At 46.0% G+C, this 22,492-nt stretch overlaps 1 protein-coding gene across 4 annotated transcripts in view; it reads right to left on the reverse strand.

The window, feature by feature from the left end:
- ME3 (malic enzyme 3) overlaps positions 1–22,492 on the reverse strand; it is a 224,378-nt gene that overhangs the window by 68,443 nt on the left and 133,443 nt on the right. For all 4 annotated transcript variants that reach the window (XM_074983849.1, XM_074983840.1, XM_074983864.1 and 1 more), the window contains 2 exons: positions 21,155–21,316; positions 16,663–16,766 (listed from right to left, as the gene is read on the reverse strand). In XM_074983849.1, the coding sequence (XP_074839950.1) occupies positions 16,663–16,766; positions 21,155–21,316 (266 nt within the window). The remainder of the gene's footprint in view (positions 1–16,662; positions 16,767–21,154; positions 21,317–22,492) is intronic.

Below are 22,492 nucleotides of genomic sequence, written 5' to 3' on the forward strand. Positions count from 1 at the left end.
ACAGATGTATTTCAGCACCCAAACAGCCTTGCTCCATCCAATGGATATGCTGAGCAAACTGGTTTTATTCCCCGTTCCAGTAAAATGCAGCTTTATTGATTGACCTTCTAGTTTTGCACTCCAGTATAGTCCCTTTGCTCTAGGGCACATTAAAGTTAATATTTATTGGTACTATCTGCTCTTGCAATCTGTTCTTACTATCTCTCTGCGTAAAGGCGCCTAGGTAATGCATGTTGGAAAAAATAACCCAAATTACACGTACTACATGATGGGGTCAAATTTAGCTACGACAGATCAGGAAAGGGATCTTGGAGTTATAGTGGATAGTTCTCTGAAGACATCCACGCAGTGTGCAGCGGCAGTTAGTAAGGCAAATAGGATGTTAGGAATTATTAAAAAAGGGATCGATAATAAGACAAAAGATATCATACTTCCCCTATATAAAACTATGGTACGCCCACATCTTGAGTACTGCGTGCAGATGTGGTCTCCTCACCTCAAAAAAGATATATTGGCATTAGAAAAGGTTCAGAAAAGGGCGACTAAGATGATTAGGGGCTTGGAAAGGGTCCCATATGGGGAGAGGCTAGAGAGACTGGGACTTTTCAGTTTGGAAAAGAGGCGATTGAGGGGCGATATGATAGAGGTATATAAAATCATGAATGGTGTGGAGAAAGTGAATATTGAAAAATTATTTACCTTTTCCCATAATACAAGAACTAGGGGACACCAAATGAAATTGATGGGTAGTAGGTTCAAAACTAATAAAAGGAAATTTTTCTTCACACAGCGCACAGTCAACCTGTGGAACTCCTTGCCCGAGGAGGCTGTGAAGGCCAGGACTCTATTAGGGTTTAAAAAAGAGCTTGATAAATTTTTGCAGGTTAGGTCCATAAATGGCTATTAGCCAGGGATAAAGTATGGTGCCCTAGCCTTCATAACAAGGGCAGGAGATGGATGGCAGGAGATAAATCACTTGATCATTGTCTTCTGTTCTCCTTCTCTGGGGCACCTGGCATTGGCCACCGTTGGCAGATGGGATGCTGGGCTCGATGGACCTTTGGTCTGACCCAGTATGGCCATTCTTATGTTCTTATGTTCATGGCTAATTTTGATCTTTGCTGGCTGTTAAAAGTTAAGTTTTTGGGACTGTTATTGACTTTCTCAGCTCTCCTTCAGATAACAGACGACAGACTTAAAGGTACTTTAGGACAGAAATATAGGTAGGTGTAGCAAACAAAAAAAAATTCACAAACACTAATGTCAAACAAAAATTTCATTTAATTTTTTTTTTAAAAAATCACCTCTTTTGGGGGGTTCAAGTATCAGCTGAAACACAGGAGCAATGGCTTAGTGCATAACAACCAGACAATGGTAGTGACTATAAATCATTGAGGCTAGTTTCAGGTACAAATTTTTCAAGTCTGTGCTCAGGGCTCTGTATGCAAACACCTGATGTGCACACAGATCAGATTGAGTGGGTGGAGAAAATTTGTGTGAATTCCCAACTTGGGTACAAATCCCATGCAGGAAATAACTGTATAGACACTTCCGAACATAGGTTTTAGGTCTTCACTTTTCTATGAGAAACATCTGTACAGACCAGAGCTTGAGCTACCCTGGGCAAGTCTGGTTAAGTGCTGGCAATCCCAAGATCAGGTCATGTATGAGAACAGGATGTAGAAGAAAGCTCAGCACTCACTGAATGAGCCCAGGCCTGTCCATTTCCAGAGCATCCTGCAAACCCCGGCTCTTTGAAAGAACCTTTTCACAACAGTAACCCATGGACTACAGGAACGGCATTGGGCTTAAAACAAGTTGAAACTGCAAACTCATGCTGGCAGGAGCAGAGGCTACTAAAGACTAAACTGATGTAATTCTTAATTCTGCTCACCTGGTAGAGATTTTGGATAGGAACACTGCAAAGCTTGTCATCACTAAGAGCCTTAGTTCTCAGCCTAAGGCAGATCACACATGCCAAGTTCCAGCTGTCCATCCATTCATCCCTTAAATATTTATATGAACCTCAAAGAGACCTGAGAAGCTCATTGAGTCCAACCCCCCTGCTGAAAGCAGGAGCAATCCCAGCTAAATCATCCCAGCCAGGGCTTTGTAAAGCTGGGACTTAAAACCCCCCTAGAGATGTTACAGTGTGCAAATGCCAGTGGTCTCTCTCCCTCTTCCCCCCAAGGCCACCAAGAAGCAGGTTTATGATGATTTATTGCTTTGTTATGAATCCATGAGATTGAGGGTGCTGAAGCCTGGACAGAGAGAGAGGTTTTGTATTTGGCTGTAAGTGCAGCAAGATCATTCAAGGTCATTCTTACCCAGTGATTTTTTTTATGCTGGTACTTGCCAACACTGAGTACTAGCACCTTGGCTGCCCCAGCCATGGGATTGGCTGAGGGGGGTGTGGAGCTGGCTGAGTAACAGCACCTTTCTATATATATTTTTTTAAACAAAAAAGGCCCTGTTCTTACCTATTCCAACAACAAAGTCCATGTTCCCAGTCCAGCACTTTTCTCTCACGGTCACACACCTCCTTCTCTTGGCAGAGTGAGCCATTGCTCTGGAGTAACGTAGCTGCTGTGGGAGGTCCTGCTAGGAGTGGGTGAGACTGTCTCTCCAGTAACCAGGACAGATGCCATGCAGGGCATAGGAGCACTAGCTGGCACTTCTATGTTAGCTTAGTACAGACCAGATTATACAAATCCTGGACAGTTATAGGAGCAGAACAGGCTTACGAAGTTCTGCTCACTCACGCTAATCCCCTGCGATAATACAATCCAGCATATGGCATAAGCAGATACGAAATATGTCAATCAAAATCCATTTTTTCTATGTCTCACTGCAAATTAGGGAGGTATTTTCCCAGACCAGGACCTGGAGTGCTAGTATGGAAAACAATGACAAAGAAAGGAGCACACTTCTGTGGAAGGTGATTTTAACAACATTGCACTGAACAGCTTCCTGGAAACTTTCTTTCTGTGCTGTGCTACTACTGACGGGCTGTGTCTACACCACCTCCCTACTTCAAAGGGAGGATGGTAAGTAGGGCGTTGTGAGTTTATTAATGAAGTGCTGCGGTGCATATGCAGCACTTCATTAAGCAAATTCCCCCCTCCCCCCCGCGGCAACTTCGAAGTTTTAAACTTTGAAGTGCTGGCTCGCGTCTAGCTGCGGCTCATCCGCTGGAACTTCGAAGAGCCTGGGCACAAAATTTTGACGGGTAAAGGGACGTCAAAGTACCCTGGGCGCTTTGAAGTACTGGCGGGAGAGCCGCAGCTAGATGCAAACCGGCACTTTGAAGTTTAAAGCTTGGAAGTTGCTGGGGGGGCGTGGAATTTGCTTAACGAAGTGCTGCACATGCACTGCAGCACTTCATTAATAAACTCCCAACACCCTACTTACCATGCTCCCTTTGAAGTAGGGAGGCAGAGTAGACAAACCCATGGTGAGCAATAAACTTGACAGATACAGGTTATTTGGTCTCTTGAATAATTTCATAATAAACCAAAAGTGTGGTCAAGAAATTGACTACTTATTTGACCAACAGGAGAATCAGGACCGTGACCTTGATCTCACCTCTGTTTTCAATGTGAATGCAGAGCACAGTGATGTCTCAGGGTGATAGGTTCCTGCTGACTGGTATCGTCAAGCAGGTGCACTGCTCCTTCCTGAACAAGCTGTAGCATGGGGGTTCTCAAGCTACTTTTCCTAGAAAAAGAGAATTGCAATTGCCTCATCTAGAGGTTACAAATGTATGGATCACCATGGCCAGGTCTGCATGCAACAGGATTGGATCCAAAACTTGTCAGCTGCAGAGTGAGTAAGTATTTCCCCCCACCTTTACTAACTGGGTGTTGAAGCACAGAGTCTAAGAGGACGTCACAGTACCCCAGAATTACATGGATAGTCACTTCAGAGAAGGATATGTAAGAACCTCCATCTGGAAAGAAAATGTGGAATGATGATAGGTGTCAAGAGGGCAAGGTGTTGGGAAGAGAATCCGTGTATATTTTGGGGGTTTTGGAGGTGTTAATTCACTTCTTGTGTGAATCGCAGAAGTAGAGCTGTAGAAGGGACCTGAATGCAGGGAGTGTGTGCTTGGTTCTGTCATTACTGCATTGTTGAGCTTGATTCCCCCATCCAGACCTATCCTCCGTTCCACCCAAAAGCTTTGAAGTTGGTGTTCGCTGAGGCTCTGTTTTCCTCCCATTGCTCCAAAATTTTGCACTGAGGCCTCGGAACAGAAAGCTCTTTCACCCATTCAGTCTGTCTGGCTTGAGACAGAATCATAGAATCCCAGGGCTGGAAGGGACCTCAGGAGGTCATCAAATCCAGCCCCCTGCCTAAAGCAGGATCAACCTCAACTAAATCACTCTGGCCAGGACTTTGTCAGGCTGGGACTTACAAACCTCTAAGGATGGAGATAGGCCAAGACTAATGCTAGATAATAATACCGCTTATGCATATGCATTTGACAAAAGGACTATAGATTCTCAGCACCAGGCCTGGATTTGTTCTGCCATTTCTACAATGGACAGCACAAATCTGCAAGTGACCCATCATATGACTTTATTGTTTTTACCCTTGTCCTTCCTCACTCCTTACTCTTACACTTTGCATCATATCTAAAATTAAATTGCAAGCCCTTTGAAGTAGGGACTGTGCCATATTCTTCACTGGCCCCATCCAAATAACTAACTCTGGTCCAAATTCTAGTTCCCTTACATTAAGCAGCATATTTTCTTCCACACTTAACTCTACTGAAATAATAGATTCTCAGCCCAGAAGGGACCATTATGGTCATCCAGTCTGGTCTCTTGCTTCTAACACAGGCCAAAGAACCTCAGCCAGCAATATTTGCATTCTTGGGACACGTTGAGTGAAGTGCTATTTGGTGTGAGGAAGGGTATAAGGATCTAGGCCTTGTTCCATAATTTCATGGTTTTCTAAGCAAGGGCAGCAGTACAAGTCAGTTTTAACAATTAAAACCAGACAACTTTAGGAAATTGTTCTGCTTCTCAGGAGACAGACATTAGGTGGGTCTCTGTAAGGATTCATGTTTCGTCTTTCATTGCACTTATTTTCCAGCATTCAACAAAGCTGCGCTGATGCTTTATACAAAGCTAACAAGAAGGATGCAAAAATCAAGACCTTCACAGAGGTACCCTCTTCTCTTTGCACATCTCTCTTGGAATGCGCTCACAGCTCAAAACATGAGGAGTGTGAATCCCTGAAGCAGCAGGCAGATGTTTTGCTGATGAAGTTGCTTTCAGTTCCTCCAGGAGAGCACTTTGTAATTTCCTAAACAATCTGACCATGCAGCCTGCTTCTTTTATCCACATTGGTATATGTCTCATCCACTTCTTCCAGCTTTATTATAGTTCATGGGGAAAAAAATTCCATGAGGCAATGGTCTGAGACGCACCTGACTGGATAATATAAGTCAAACCCTTGAAGGGCAGAGTCCAAGGGCTCTGTGTGATGCATTTTCTGTGCAAGGTTGATGGGTCATTGCTATTCACCATGAGCAGAAAGCATAAACTGCTTCCCTGGAGGCAGGAACAAATGGTACTCAAGTTTCTTTGTGGAAAGAGTCACACAGAGAAGGTTTCCAATTCCCCCTTGACTGTAACACTTCACAAAAGGTCTCCGAGTGCATTCTGGAAGAGAACTACTTTATACAGCTGGTGTTATGTAAAGCAAGTCACTTCCCATGGTCACTTGGGAGTCCTGGATTATGGTTCAGGGGAATCCACTGAAGAACTGTCCATCCCGCAAGGCTAGAGAACAGGGGATAGATAGAAAGATCTTGTCCAAGAAGGAAACAGAGCAGAGCCAGAAGCTCTGGAAGACCAGGCACCAAGAGAAGGGATCATATAGACAGTGAGGGTGGCAGGGGCGGGGGGAGTGAAGGAGGGAAAAGGTGTCCCTGCTCAGGGTTCAGTAAGAGTCTAGTCTTTGCAATTGTGGATTCACTAGCTCCCTCCCCATCTGTAAGTGGACCACTAGCCCTTTGGCTAGTAGCTCAAGGGCATGAGGAGCCCCTGAACAAGCAGGGCCACGTACTCAGATTTGGCTAAGGCACACAAGCGTATAGCTGCACTATAATTAACCACCTGGGTTTGGCCTGTGGCAGCTCACTCGGGCTTGTGGGGGCTCCTGGGGGTTGTTAATTGTGGTGTAAGCACCTGGGATTGAGCTGGTGCCGGGGCACCCCCCCACAAGAAGTTTTGCTTTTGCATTGTTCCCTCAGTTGTACATGTATCTGGCCAAGGAGAGGGAACAATGTGGGCTGCAGGGAGACAGCAGGACAGCCCAGATGGTACAGGAGGCAGGTGGTATTATTTGTCAGAAGGGGTTGGAATGTTTGTTTGCCCATTTACATTGGACAGACATTGGGCTTAAAGCAAAATAAATCCCTTTCATTTTTATGGCACCTGCCTCGCTAAGAGACTTCCCTTCAGAACTGACTGAGTAGAAACCAGCCTGCAGTATTAACGCAGGAGCTTGGGTTTTTAGAGCACTGAAACCTGCACACACAGCAGAGTTTTAAATCTCTGAGGTGATGCACCAGTCCTGGTGGCATTACTTATATAGCATCGACAGCATAAACAGGTAGCAAGCAAATTAGCGTGTACTTCCCAGACCCAGGAACCCGTCACTCTGATTTACAGATGACTGGGTCAGCCGTGCTCACAGAGACTCCTGGATGCAGCTCTCAGGCTGAAAGTTTGAGAGCCCTGTTGATCCTCTAGAAGATCCCAGGAGCTGCCCCAGAAGCCCAGTATTCTGCCTGTCTGTCAGATGCTGGTGGCTGTGCTCTGTCTGCCATTGGCTTTCACTTGTTGCAGAAAATATATTCCATTCTAATACAGAGCAAGAGTCACACGGGGTCCCTGCCCGTGTGAACCCAGTGGCTGGGCTCCACAGGCAGAAGCTCTGCTGAGGGGTAAGATGGGGATATACCAAGGACTGTCTGAGGGTCCAGTGCAGTTAAAATGGGGTCTGACACTTACTGGGAACTGGGAGTGGCCAAGGGATGGAACAGTGCTAGCGCAGAGCCTGGATACAGACTAATGCTGCCTTGTGGCAGAAAACACCAATGGCAGCAAAGCCATTGAGAGTGGGACATATCTTTTGCCCAGTAAAGCTACAGTAAACCAGGTCTAGCAGTAAAGGCACAAGTGCTAGCAATCCCACAGTGAATGATAAATCTGTTGCATTTCACATAAGTCACGATCCTGGGCAAAAGGACAGAGGGATACCATACTAGCAGTGGCTGAAGTTCAGTCCTTAATCACTACCAGGAAGTCGAGCTAGAAAAGCCAGGAGTGCAGAATCACATTCGATATCACAGCCTGCTCCACAGCAAGTCACTGGGATTATGTGACAAGTTCAGCTCTTTCACTTCATCACAGGGGTGACTTGAAGAAGGTCATGGGGAAAGCCCACAGGAGCAGTCCAGATAGAATTCCTTGGATCTTATGTCTTGTTGTCTGTTTTTTGAGCTGTGCTGCAGCTTGTCAGTTTGGAAAGAGCTGCTCCAGGCATATTGGAAGCCACTTCACCCCAGTTTGAGGCAGCCATAGAGGAAATCCAAGCCCCACGCACCGTGGAGGTAGAGATGGGGAATTTGCAGCTAGTTCTCTGTGAAATTTGTGTAGCAAAAACTGAGACTAAGCAAATCCTGCCTGGGTGTGGGGAGTTCTCACTAGTCCCAGACTGGGTGAGAGTTGACAAACCAAGGCCCATTTATCACACTGATAGTTTGGGTTCCATAAACTAGATTAAATGTAACGTCCAAATACACACTGGAGGGGGTACTGTCCCGATAAAAGTGGCCATTGGATTTCCGGACTCATGCACTGGAGAGCTGCTGAAATCATGGGAACTTGCTGCAGAACCAGAGGGGTTGACATCTTCTGTGGGTTCCTCAGCAAGGTTTGTGGGGGGCTGGCTCTGTGCCCCCAGAATGGATGGGGCTTCAGGCAGAAGAGGCTGGGCCGAGAGCATCCAGCCCACAGTGCATGGCACGGCACTTTGGCATCAATGTAAAGGGTCCCAGGGGCAGTAGCAGTGGTGGTGGCTGGGAGCCTGGGTCCCTTTGAATTGCTGGGCCCAGGAGCAATTGCCCCCTTTGCCCTTCACTCCTGTTGGTGGGCCTGTGCAGAACATAGGCCCACCTCCTGGGGGCACATGAAACCTTGCACATAGCACTGTACAAGAGAAACCACTAGGCAGAGCTCAAGTGAAGGAAATCTAATTCAAACCAAACTGGAAAGAACTGCTGAGAGCTACTTTCCCTCTCTTACCATTCAAAGTTCCCAGCACTTAGTCTCTGATTGTCTCCTGGATAGCCTCATGCAAGAGACAGCTTCTGTTTTCATAATTACCTTCGTAATCAGCCGTTATGGGAAAGGAGAGGGAGAGAAGTTATGACAGCTTAATGAGGCTTCAGTGACACAACCTGTGGAGTGTGGAAGTGCCTCTCCCAGGCTCAATATTTTGCTTGCTCAACATCTGTCAGCAAGTGAACAAGGCGAGTTTTCCGAAGGGAGGCTGGAGCTTTGGGGGGGCCCAACCATTGACACTTCTTGTCATTTGGAATCCCACGAACGTTAGTACTGTACAATGAGACTATGGACGAGAGGATGAGAGGTGGAAGTGGAGCACGACAGAAGGAATTCAGGAGAAGAGGAGGAGCTAAAAACTTGACAATCTTTTGAAAACTCCACAGTTCATTCCCAGGTCTTGGCTAGTTTGTTCTGAGAGGGAGTTTGCAGGTGGATGCACATTATCTTTGGTGTACAGACTGAGTCTCATGACACTCTCATCTAACTCCCTGTAACACAAAAAGAACATATCCCAGCACATCAGCAGGTACTGGGATTTCAAGAGTAATTTACTCCTATAGGTAGCTCCCATGGGTATTATGAGATAATCCTTCTGATAGGGCTCCTGGACTCAGCAAGTGAGTGTTTATTCCAGTCTTGAAATTTAGCAGTTCAGATGCATAATCTATTCACTCTCCTTTTACTCCAGCACCAGAAGATAATGTAGATACACATATTTTACTTGTCCATTGGAAAAACCTACCTCCTATGGGAATGTAGCATTTCACAATCAGGAATCATTAATAAAGGGAAAGAGAATAAGACAAAGAGTATCTTATTTCCTCCATATTAATCCATGGTACACCCACATTTTGAGTACTGTATACAGAGGTGGTTTCCTCATCTCAGAAAACATATATTGCCATTGGAAAAGGTTCCCAAAAGGGCAACAAAAATGATTAGGGGTTTCGTATGGGTTCCTTATGAAGAAAGATTAAAAAGACTTGGACTGTGGCCACACTTGGCCAAAAGTTTGAAATGGTCAGCTGACAGGAATAAGGGGATTTCAAAACGTGCGGTGTCCTTTCGAAAAGGACCCCCATGTAGCCGAGCCGCATGGGTTCGAAAGCAGCACTCTCAAAGTGCCACGGCCGGCAGCATGCTAATGAGGCACTGAATATTCATTTCAGCACCTCATTAGTACTCTTCAATGTGGCCATTAGCATGGCCATGTCAAAGCATGGCCATGTCAAAGTGTGGCCACAGCCTTGGAGTTTTCAGCATAGAAAAGAGGATACTAAAGGGGGGATATGAGGGAGATCTATAAAATCATGAGTGGTGTAGAAAAAGTGAATAAGGAGAAGTTATTTATTTGTTCCCATAACATACGAACTAGGGGTCACCAAATGAAATTAATGGGCAGCAGGTTTAAAACTAGCAAAAGGAAGTTTTTCTTCAGGCAGTGCATAGTAGGCCTGTGGAACTGCTTGCCACAGGATGTTGTGAAGACCAAGACTTTAACAGGGTTCAAAAAAAGAACTAGATTGATGGAGGTTAGGTCCATTGATGGATATTAGCTAGGATACATAGGAATGGTGTCCTTAGCCTCTGTCAGAGCAGGAAATGGGTGACAGGAGAGGGATCACTTTGATGATTTCCTGTTTTGTTCACTTCCTCTGGGATATTGGGCATTGGCCACTGTTGGAAGGCAGCACACTGGGCTAGATGGACCTTTGGTCTGACCCAAAATATCTGTTCTTATGTTCTTAGTCCTAAATCTATGGCCTGAACTCAGTGGGCCACATTTTGGTTTCTACTGAGGAGGAAACGAGAGTTGCAAATGCAAGTATTTGGCCTTTCTTTCCAAGTGAAAAAGTAACAGATGGGAGTTTAGACACTGGGAAAATGCAGATATTCTTTCCAGCTGTTGTGGGAAAGGCACTCATTAATAACTTGGTCTAAAAATGCCCCAAAATCTCATTTTATTGTCAAATACATTAGTGCTAACTGTGGAGCTACTGATATACGCATCCATTCAGTGGCTGTTGGGTAGCCTGGAACCAGAAGTTGGAATAGTGTTTGTTTGATTTTGTTCATACATTAGAATGAGTCTTCACTCTAGTCTCCTTTCTGAGTTCTGACACATTCTGCTTCCTTTGACACATGTTACTGAAGCAGAATTAGCAGTAGCACCTGGGACAGGAGGTTCTCCTGCAGAAGAGCTGACCAGTGACTTACATGAGTTTAAAGAACCCTCAGAAACTAAATTAAATCTTTTACATGACTAACATGCCTCCCTTTTGCAGAATTCAAGAACTGTTCTTGCAAAACGTCTCTGAGTGTGAACTAAATTAATCTAGATAAAAAAACTTTTAGGGACACAAAAGATCCCCTTCTGCTCCCCCCTGCCAAAAAAAAAAAAAGCAGATAAACTGTTAAGATGTTCCCTCAGATTATGGGTTTATTGTCAGATGACTTTAAGAAGTGCTATTCTCATGAATAACAAACAACCAAATGCCACAGCCTAAACTGTGGATTTCAGGGATCAGAACTTTTTCAAACTCAAAGGTCACTTCAGAAGTACTAGTGTGGGTAGCTCCACTATGACAATGCTTTCATGCTCTTTATCCTCATCTTTTGACCAAGTAGCTCATACTAGCTTTGGGTCCCACAGTTCAGGCAATAACCCAAGACCAAAATCATCCACTGCTTTCAAGCCTGCTGAATCCATTTCAGCACAGAATTTCCACCTTTCCCAACATCATGGACTTTGCAATAAGGAACAACTATTAATGTGAGCACTAGAAGTTCTAATAATACAATTTTATAGTGTTTTACACCCAGGATCTGAAGTCATCTTATGTACATGAATGGATTTCCCCTCACAATACACCTGCAAGGTAGGTATTCCATTTTGGAGAAAACCTTTCTGGGCCTCCGTTTGTGTCAGTGATTTGTACTGTATCACACAAACAGCCAGTGGCAGAGCTGAGACCAGAATCCAAGGCTCTGACAGCAGTACCTTGCTTCAGTCAGTAGGCCACACTGTCTTGACATGTCTTAGAATCATGGAACACTAGAACTGGAAGGGACCTGAAGAGATCATCTACTCCAGTTCCCTGCCCTCTTGGCAGGACCAAACACCATCTAGACCATCCCTGATAGGTCTAACCTGATCTTAAATATCTACAGCGATGGAAATTCCACAACCTCCCTAGGTAATTTATTCCAGCGTTTAACCACCCTGACAGTTAGGAAGTTTTTCCTAATATTTAATCTAAACCTCCCTTGGTGCAGTTTAAGCCCATGACTCCTTGTCCATCCCCCAGAGGCCAAAGACAACAATTTTTCTCTGTCCTCCTTGTAAGCCTCTTTGAGGTACTTGAAAACCGCTATCATGTCCCCTCTAAGTCTTCTCTTTTCTAAACTAAACAAGCCCAGTTCTTTCAGTCTTCCTTCATAGCTCATGTTCTCTAGACCTTTAATCATTCTTGTTGGTCTTCTCTGGACCTTCTCCAATTTCTCCACATTTCATGAAATGTGGTGCCCAGAACTGGACACAATACTCCAACGGAGGCCTAATGAGCACTGAGTTAGAGCAGAAGAATGACTTCTTAATGTCTTGCTCACAACACTCATGTTAATACATCCCAGAACCATGTTTGCTTTTTTGGCAACCGCATCACACTGTTGACTCATATTTAGCCTGTGGTTCACTAAGACCCCTATGTCCCTTTCCGCAGCACTGCTTCCTAGACAGTCACTTCCCATTCTATATTTATGAAGCTGATTGTTTCTTCGTAAGTGGAGCACTTTGCATTTGCCCTTATTAAACTTCATCCTGTTTACCTCAGACCATTTCTCCAGTTTGTCCACATCATTTTGAATTATGATTCTATCCTTCGAACCGTTGCAACCCCTCCCAGCTTGGTATCATCTGCAAACTTAGTAAGTGTACTCTCTATGCCAATATCAAAATTGTTGATGAAGATATTGAATAGAACTGGTCCCAAAAAGAGATCAGTCATTGCACATGACAGCAGATCTGTGTTCCACAGCTGAGCCCCGCTCTGCCTTTTCTTCTGGGATTAGCTCATCTGTGCCAGCCACAGGGAACGCAGCCTTTTCCCAAAAGCTAGCACAGAAGAAGCATGCTGTCCAGGCAGTGGTGACCGCTGGAGAGGGACACAAGGAGGGCAGTGACCATGAGACTGGCCTCCCACAGGTATCCTCCCTGTGCCATTCCCAGCTTGGGGTACCCCGTCTCTTTCATGTGACCCTTTGTAAATGCCCTTCATTGCCCATTTGTCCCTGATGGGACACATGAAAGACAATGGCTGACTAGTTGCCTGTCTTTTTTCTCCTGTTTCCAAAATGCATCCCACGGTTATTCACATCCTTGCCAAAGAAACCCAAAAGCCAGACTTGTGGCAAGTCATCATCATCTAGGTCCTTAGATCACTCATCACAATAGAAACCACCTGCCTCAAGCTGTTATCACAGGGCACTGATGAGCTCTGAATTCTCTTGTCCCAAGATGCTTGTTGCCAGAGGAGAAGGAGGCAGACTTTTTCCATAGTTTTCAGTAGGGGCAGAAGCTAAGATAGGAGAGTGGGCCCATTAAAACCCAACTGTAAGCAGTCCCTTCACCTCTCAATTGTTTTCAGTCTCTTGTGATGCCGTAAATGTGTTTCTCTGCTGTCAGAGTCTTCTGTATTAGACAAAACATGAATCCCTAAGGTCAACACAGGCCACAAAAGATGCAACTTTTTAAAAAATAAAAACCAGGCTTTGATCCATTATAAAGGAAAAAAAACCAAAGAAACCAACCAACCAACCAACCAAAAAAAAAACCCAAAAGAAAACAAAAAAAAACAGGCATAAGTTTAAATTTTCCCCCATTGCAGGCTCTCTTGTTAGTATGTCTAACCCATCCCTGGCTTCAATGATAATGTTCTTCATTAGACAGAGGTTTTTTTATTTGCAGATCTCAAGGCCTTACCAAGGCATGTCATAATTATTAGCCCACACTGCTACGGGAAGCTGCAGCTCAGAGAGGTGAAGGGCCAGGCCTATAGTCACACAGTGAGTCAGAAGCAGAACGGGGAATGGGAACCAGAGGTAAAGTCCTGGCTCTGCTGAATTAAATGGCAACTCCCACTGACTCCAATGAGGCCAAGATGTCACCCCAGTTCTCTCATTATGATACTCAGTTCACTCAACCAAGGGCCAGTCATGAAAACCAAGGGTTGCACTCTTTAAAGCAGTGAGCTCCTCCTCCTACAGCTCCTGCAGGCAATGACCACTCCTCCCCACTTCCCTTCCTACTGCTGCTCCCCATCACCTGGATATGGGGAAGAACACTGGCCATTTCTCGGGGCACGTTTTTTAAGATCGATATTGTCATTAGAACCCTCCTGACCTACTTTATGAGAGACATAACTATACTGTTCACAGCAGTGCACACAGAAACAGCCTGCAGAGACGGGCGGGAGTCGGGGACACCCCATTCATGTAGCTGACACACTTCCTTTAAATGTAAAGAACCGAAACAACAACAGTGTGGAGGAAAGACAAGCAAATATGACACACCTCGTAAATCAGGCAGGAAGGAGCGCGCTGCAGCACTCTGCAGTCCCTGATTAATGACATCTGGTACTTTAACAGAGGCAGAAAACGATGCTCAAGAGGTTAGGGCTTTTCCTGTCTTTTATAAATTGCTGTTTTCCCTCTCTTCTTTCCAATATCCCCTTCAGTGGGTCAAGGGGATTATCATGTACTTTCACTTTCTCTGCCTGGACACAAGAATGCTCCGCAAAGCACGTAACCGATGGCCACATGTGATGGTTCTCAGCCTTTTCCATCCCATAATCCTGTGTTACAGCAGACTACTGTTTGAGCCAGTCCCCACCGTCCCGGCTTTCCCCCACAATTATCCATAAAGAAAAGGGAGGTTGTCGTGACTGATCCTGAATCTATTGTTAACTCTAGAACCCAGCAGAGACCACTCCAGCCTGTAGAATCTGAATCTGAACACCCCAAAGCTCAGGGCAAGCTGGCAGGAGGCTTTGGAGTGCCAGTCTAAAGCTCCAATCTGGACCTGAACTGCAGAGGGTTTGTTTGGTCTGGTCTGCCAGTTTGGGCTTCTATGTATAGATCTACGGCCCAGTCCTGCAGTCATTACTCTAATGAGCAGTCCCAGTGACTTCAAAGGGAGAAGAGTGAGAGATGCAGGACTGGGCTTCATGCCCATGTATCACACTCCTTCAGTGGAGAAGACTTATCTCTGTTTTGAACAGTGGTCCCTGTGTGGGGTATAAACAAAGGAAAACATCCTCCACTCAGTTCCCAGTGGGTCTCCCACTGATGCCAGTGGAAGGTTTGCATGGAGATCAAGATTAGGGGAGAATATGGCTTATATGTAGTATAGGCCTGGCTGGGGCCCAGGCATAACTCATAGTGTGAACCCAAGGCTGTGAACCAGATTAGGCCTAGTCTTGGCAGTGCCCTTCTGACTGGAGAGGATGATGCATAACCACACCAAAGAGCAACACAAACACCTTCCTAAGAGTTAGCACAGGAACACGGCAACCCCTTCAAAGATCAGGATGGGATGAGAGGATAACAGACAAGGATGTTTTGTTTGAACTGGCAGGTGGAAGGCTAAGGGTGGTAACTAGCCATGTCTGGAGTGATATACATAACGTGCTTGTATAAAAGGGGAAGTCATGGTTGGGGCAACTTTACGCTAACCTCCTAGGGAACAGCCTCCTGATGTGCTGACTGAGCTGATACCATTGTTTCAGGCATATTGGTGCTAGCATACCTATAGCTCCTAGGGATGCTAGCACCTTATTTTACTGACAGTGAACCTGGCCCAATGCCTTCACCACCATACCAAGCCTATGGCCTGTTTTAGATTAACACCTGCTGAATGAGCCTCCTGCACTGTCTGCTGGTGCAGATGACCACTGGAGCACCAAATGCAGCAACACTGGTAGCAGTAGCAACCCTGCAGCATCATCAGCAACATCCACATCACTAATACCGCATCACAGCTCTGTTACTCAGTACCTCCTTGTGGTAGTCAGTCCTGACCAGTGGGAAAGCTGGCACTAGTTCTGCCTTTCTCCTTTCTGTTCCCCTTTCCCCAGGGTCTGGGTAGCTGGCTGTTTTTAGAATTTACATGGCCTCCATCACCACAATATCAGAGCACATCACCATGTTCAATGTATTGCATGACACTATACAGGAGAGAGGTGGCATAGAGAAACTATGTCACCCAGGAAATTGAACCTAGGTCAGCAAGCCCCAGAGTCAGCACACTGATGGCTGGACCGTCTCTCTTCCCATACCGTGTCTCTTCTCCTTTCACTTCTCTGTACGTCTTTCCGTTCCAACTGCATATGCTTTAGCCAGAACCGACTCCTAACACCTTCCTGGTGCAACAGGTAAAATAAGCAATATCATAGTCGATGCATATATTTATAGTGTCTTCAGGCTATAGGGTTCACTCGAATGTGGTTATTGCAGATGGGCAATAAAAAAGCAGTGGCCCACCAGGGTTATTCCCTAGCAGGCTGCTGCCACTACATTTACCTGAACCTCTGCAGTTATCAGGTGATTGCAGCTCTCGTTGGCCACAGATCACTGTTCGTGCCCAATGGGAGTGGTGGGAAGTGGCATGGACCGGGTCATGGTTTCCAGTTGCTCCCATTGGCTGCAAATGGCAATCAGCAGCCAACATGAGCTGCAGCTGCCTAATACCCGTGGAGTTACAGATAAATACAGAGGTGGGAGCCTGCCAGGGACCAAATCCAGCCCATGGGCTATTATTTGCCCATCCCTGGGTTATTGGCAGGCAGAAGCCCACACTTCGCAGAGTAGGTAATTTAAAGGATGCTTGCAGATTCAGGCAGACAGCCCTGCTTACTTGTAGAACGTTCGCTTCACAGCCATGACAGCTCGACACGCACACACAAAAAACCCAGTGCTGAGATCCTGAATCTGCTGTGTATGTGGGTCACGTAAATACACCATGGAGGCCGGATGCAGCTCAGAGGGCCCATTCAACACCTCTAGCCTAATGTATGGGCAGGAAATGGTTATAAATAGTCAGTCGTGTCTCAGCTCTTCAAAGACATAAATAATTTTGACATAGAGCATTCGAGCACGCAGGGTCATTTCCAGACCACCTACAGGGTTTGCACTAATGGAATTTCTTTGCTTAGCTATCAGTTAAACTGGTATTTACTTTGAAACTTTTAACATCTTTTAAATGGAAGCAGCTAAGAGGAGACTCACAAAAAGCCCCACTTACTTGTCAGTGGCGGCTTGCATAAACTCATCAATCAGTTCATCGTATTGTTGCCCACGGATCCGCTTGTGTTTGAGTCCAATATAGAGTGGATCATTTAGGAGAGCCTAGGACACAAAGGAGAATGCTGTTGATGGTGCCTGCTCCATCAGACAGAAATCTACATCCAAAAGGTACATATGTGTCATATCTATGTCAGTTTCACTTATTATCACTAAGCAGCAAAGCATTGCAGACTGTCTTGTCCCTGGGCAGACACTGGCTTCTCAGAGCAGGCATACACAGATCCCATCCCCAGAAGCAGCTGTAGTTCATAATAACTAAGCCCTCACCATGGAGGATCCCATTGTGGCAGTGCAGCTGTAGGAACTGAGCACTTGCTGGACTGCACTGGGAGCAAAGTCCTCTCTCCACAGGACTGGGAGAGCACATGCAAGGACAGTGATTCCTCATGCTTCCTTTCCTGAAGTGCAAGGCCCAACTACAGGCTGAACCTCTCTGGTCCAGCACTCTCTCATCTGGCAAGATCCATAACGCGGCATGATTTTAGTCATCTGGACAACCACTTACCCTGGATGTGGTCAAGTTTCCTGTGGCCCCATAAAATTTGTTACTGCCACCAGTCCTGGTGCTCAGTGTTCTGTTCTGCTATTTAGCTCTAATTTACCTCTAAATGGCTACGTCTACACGTGAAGCCTACATCGAAGTAGCTTATTTCGATGTAGCAACATCAAAATAGGCTATTTCGATGAATAACATCTACACGTCCTCCAGGGTTGGCAATGTCGATGTTCAACTTCGACGTTGCGCAGCACCACATAGAAATAGGCGCTGCGAGGGAACGTCTACACGCCAAAGCAGCACACATCGAAATAAGGGTGCCAGGCACAGCTGCAGACAGGGTCACAGGGCAGACTCAACAGCAAGCCGCTCCCTTAAAGGGCCCCTCCCAGACACAGTTGCACTAAACAACACAAGATACACAGAGCCGACAACTGGTTGCAGACCCTGTGCCTGCAGCATGGATCCCCAGCTGCCGCAGCAGCAGGCAGAAGCCCTGGGCTAAGGGCTGCTGCCCACGGTGACCATAGAGCCCCGCAGGGGCTGGAGAGAGAGCGTCTCTCAACCCCTCAGCTGATGGCTGCCATGGCGGACCCCACTATTTCGAAGTTGCGGGACGCGCAATGACTACACGGTCCCTACTTCGACGTTGAACGTCGAAGTAGGGCGCTATCCCCATCTCCTGATGAGGATAGCGACTTCGACGTCTCGCCGCCTAACGTCGAAGTTAACTTCGAAATAGCGCCCGACGCGTGTAGCTGTGACGGGCACTATTTCGAAGTTAGTGCCGCTACTTCGAAGTAGCGTGCACGTGTAGACACGGCTAATGTCTTCTAAAAGCCCAGGCACAATGAAAGTTTTGGTAATGTGGTAGACAATATTGATCTCCGAGGGTCTGGCAAATTCCCTTGCTCAGCAGTGGTCAGGTCCCGAGGGTGCTGGACTAGAGGGGTTCAACCTGTAGTAGGTAGTTCATCATCCATTGCTCATTCAGTGCTGGGTTTATTACCTAAGGCTGACAATGTGGGTTGACTGGGGACAATCATCGTTTTTGCAGCGCGGACTTCTCTGCATTAGGAACTAGACTGAGGCCATCAACCCACTTCATCTAAGCCAACTGAGGCTAACAAGCTTTCCATTTTATTAACCTGAGCTGGATTTGAACCAGTGATCTGATTGCACAGCCCTATTCTTACCTCCTGAACCATCTAGTCCTCAACTTCACCTGTATATGTTTGCTAGTCTATTTGATTTTGGTGCCATTTTCTCACTTCAGACTCAGATTTCTATTTCTCACAATATTTTGCAGATATTGGACTCACAACGTACCCTCAAAAGGTTTACAAAAACTGTTTTTTCAATCAACCCAACAGGTGCTAAACTGGGACCTGCATCCTACGTATGGCTGATAAGAAGCAGTTGCCTTCAAAGGTAGTGATTCAGTATGGACAGAAACAACATCTGAGAGAATAGGACAGAAATAGCACTAGCAGGAGACGGATGGGCCAGCTAGCTGGATGTTTTGAAGGTCTCAGTGAATCATCGGAAAAAGATCCCATTTCCAACTTGCCCTCAGGAACCGAATCATGGCTATTGGGAAGGGTGTGTGTGGGGGCATCTCTTCAAAGCTCTATTGTCCTGTAGCTTTGCAAACCTTAACTGTTGGCAGGTACACTACAACTAAATCTGTTTCCAGAGGCACGGAAACCCAGCTGTTTTTTCATTAGTGGGAAATCTGAAAGGGGTCTTCCTTGGACTGTGATTACCTCTGCTCTTCTATGCCATGGTCCTTTAAAGAAGAGACACGCACTTCCATTGCTATAGAGCATGTTAACACACATTTCCATGTTCAGTGGCCTGCTGCTTATTCTAGAAAGTCAGATGCCTGGTGATTCCAAGTTCAGAACCCGCAGGCTGGGTTGCCTTAACACTAGATGGAAGTCTTTTGTAACCCACTGACCAAATCTCCGGGCAACTCAGGGAGACTTCTCATTTAATGTTATCTTCTGCATCCAAATAACCAAAACTACCCATTTATGCCAAATTCAAAAACTCTGCTGCACTCCCTAGGATCCCACGTGTGGACCAGCATAAGCTGTGGCACTGAGGAGTGGAGGCAAATCCAAGCTGTGGCTTCATCACCTTTAGCCAGGCCAAACCTGAATGTGCATGACCTTTTGGGCCAGACAGCAATGCCACTCACTCCAATTGGCCCTAGCCACCACCACAAATCTCCCTGAAATTAACTTGAAAAGGTTGATCTGTATGCTCTGCAGGGAAATACTTTAAAATGAGTCATCATGCACTGAACACTGACAGAGGCAAGTTGCTTAAAAATTAAATTAATTGTTCTTTTCACAGGAGTGGGATAGCTTTGTGATCTGAGCGCAGATCTGAAAGCCAGGAGCTCCTGAGTGTTAACTCAATGTGGAGGACATGGGGAACAACTGCATGATTTTTATGAAAAGTATTTGTGGTTCAGCTTCCCCACTCACTTGTGTATTGTTACCCGCTGGGTAGAAAGGGGTCAGCTCCTTTCTTGAGACAGGGGATGCATAATGAAGTGACTGAGAGAGTCCTCTAGGGTTGGTATGAATGAAAGAACAGTCGGCATGGGAATGGATCTACCTTGGAGATACAATGGAGAAAAACAACATGACCATTGACTTTTAATGACTGCCAACCAAGGATTAGCATGGATAAATTACTGGTCTGACCCCAGTCCCATTCCTGCCTGAGCTGGGGAGGAGGGGAAAGTACCTATACAAATGTGTGACTGAAATTTGAGACAAGCAACTGACCCTGAGGTGTGAGAAGAATGGAATAAGACTTGTTGGCCCAGTAGTCAGTGCAGGGTGATTGAACTCAGGAGAGAGTCATGGGACTTCCCCTTGTCAGATGTGGCGACCCAGGGCCCACCACTAAAAAGGGGGCATTTCCAGGGATATTGTACAAAGGCAGAAGCATAGTATGCCCTGTGGATCCAGGACACCCCAACTCTGAAACGTATTCTTCTTCTACTTCTGGCATAGGGAAGACACTTCTCAATTTTTCATAATGGCTTCCTCAGTTTTTGGGTGGTCCAACCTGAAACACGGAATCCCACGTTTGAAGACGTGTTGAGAAACACAACTCCAAATGAAGTCCATGAGTGCCAAGAACTTCTGAAAAATGTGAGGTTGCTGATTAAGCTTGGATTGAGGTGACTGTTTTTAAGCATTCAAGATTGAAAGTTTTATCCCACTGGTTTTGTTGTGCTAGCTGAGAACCATACAGTCAGATGGCTTATGGTCAAATGAGAAGCAAGTAGAGTTTAAAATAGTTTTTTTCATATTTGACAAGTATTGGCCATAGGAATTTATATTAAGAACGTATCTTCACAGATGTCTCTTCTGGCGTCAGTAAAATGTTGCATTTCTGTCTTTCTGAGCCACAGTCAGCAGGCAGAAAACTGCTAACAGATGGAGCCCTCCTGTCTAGTTATCATGTGCAGTAAAGTGTGCAATCTGACAAAACACTGTCATTAATTAAGCCCCAGTCACCCAGTGGGGATTCTCCATTTGCTGAAATATAATCACTTCCAAACACACCTGGGGATGTGTCAGTTTCCTTTATGCTTATCACAGGATCAGTCAGTCTATATCTGCCTGGCTGAAATCTTTTAACTACCTTCTCCTGCTGAAAGATGGAATTGACCCTTCCACTCCCACAGCTTCGCCTTCCCATGAGCAGAACATAAGGGCAGCCCATGTTTGTGTGACCTCATAATGCAAGCGAGACGGGACATGAGCAACTTCCTGGCACTGCTGGGTTAGCTGTCTTCTTATCTTAGCTGTCTTTGACTCTAAGCTCTCAAGTCAGAGGCTGCATCTCCCAGCTTTCAGTAAAACAGCTCTTCTTTTTCAAAATGCACGACATAAGCAAGTAATCTTACCTCATTGTCTGTGCCAACATCAAGCAGGACAGGCAGACACTGTTGGGGATGAACTCCACCACAGGCAGTGTACAAGGCAAGTTTCCCAACCGGGATCCCCATACCGTAACTTCCTAGATCGCCGAGACCTAGAATTCTCTCTCCGTCTGTCACTACGATGGCCTGTAGATAATGAACACAGCCTGTTAACCAGCTTCGTCAATGTGTTATTTAACATGGTTTGCGATACCAGCTCCCCAGATTTTTCTAGCAATGCAATTTGGTGGCCACAATGCAGGATGGGAGTTTGTTCCCTTCAGTGGTTACTGTAACTAGCGGCTCTTCCCAGCTCTACCAAGCCCCAAGGAGCCAGGAAGGAGGCAGCAGCCACCGGCCCTCCCCAGGAGCCCAGGGGAAGCTGCAGCTGGCAGAGATCCCCAGAAGCCCCTGGGAAGTGGCAGGGATACAGCAGCTGCCCACACTCTCCCTGCTTCCCACAGGCTCAAGGAAGTGACTCCTGCCAGCTGCGGAAAAGGTCAGTGAGGGGACAGCCTGAATACGGGACACTTGGTCTGTTTTTAAAAATAAGTCGGGATGCCCTTTTGGCATCCCAAATACGGGACTGTCCTGCCCAGTACGGGATGGATGGTCACCCTAGCTGGTATAACGATCACTGAAAGGTATGGAGAATCCATATGCCTGAGTGATGCAGTTACACAGTGTAGACAGCACTATGTCCATGGGAGAGAGAGTATCTGTGCTGACCAGAGAAGCTCTCTTGTTGACTTGGATGACCTCTTCACTAAGCACCACAGCACTGAAAGAGTAGACAGGCCCTTAGCATCGTGGCTATTTGCTATAGCAGTAGCCTTGATATAGGCTACTACTTCAGAACCGGTTGGACACCATGGCTTTAGGGCGCTAGTAACTCTTGGAGTGAGGAGGCCCCCTCCCCCCACCTTTATCTATTTTATGCCCCTGCCAGGTTCTTCACTAGGAGTTTTTGAAATGAACCAGTTCTGAAGACACGGGAAGGGAGGGATTTCATTAAAATGACTGAAAGGCGTTTAACAAAAGGATGTGTGATTTAGCTCTTCCTGTCTCCTCTCTTTGCTAATGGCACTGTATGCCTCAGCCACCTAAAAGATCTTGCTTGTAGTCCTGTACTGGGTATAGTGAGCCTTCTGCCCTCCACAGAACTGATTCAGACACAAGTCAGCTGGCATGAACCTGCTCTCTAATTGTTTCAGCCAAGTTCATAAAGAGACTCCTTGGCACCCACGTGGTGACTTTCACCCAAGGACCTCTGAGCACTTTGTATGCATACAGATATTAAGCCTCACAGGCCTGTGAAGACAC

Source organism: Carettochelys insculpta, chromosome 1 (genome assembly GCF_033958435.1).
Source record: "Carettochelys insculpta isolate YL-2023 chromosome 1, ASM3395843v1, whole genome shotgun sequence".
In the NCBI taxonomy this organism is placed as follows: domain Eukaryota; kingdom Metazoa; phylum Chordata; order Testudines; family Carettochelyidae; genus Carettochelys; species Carettochelys insculpta.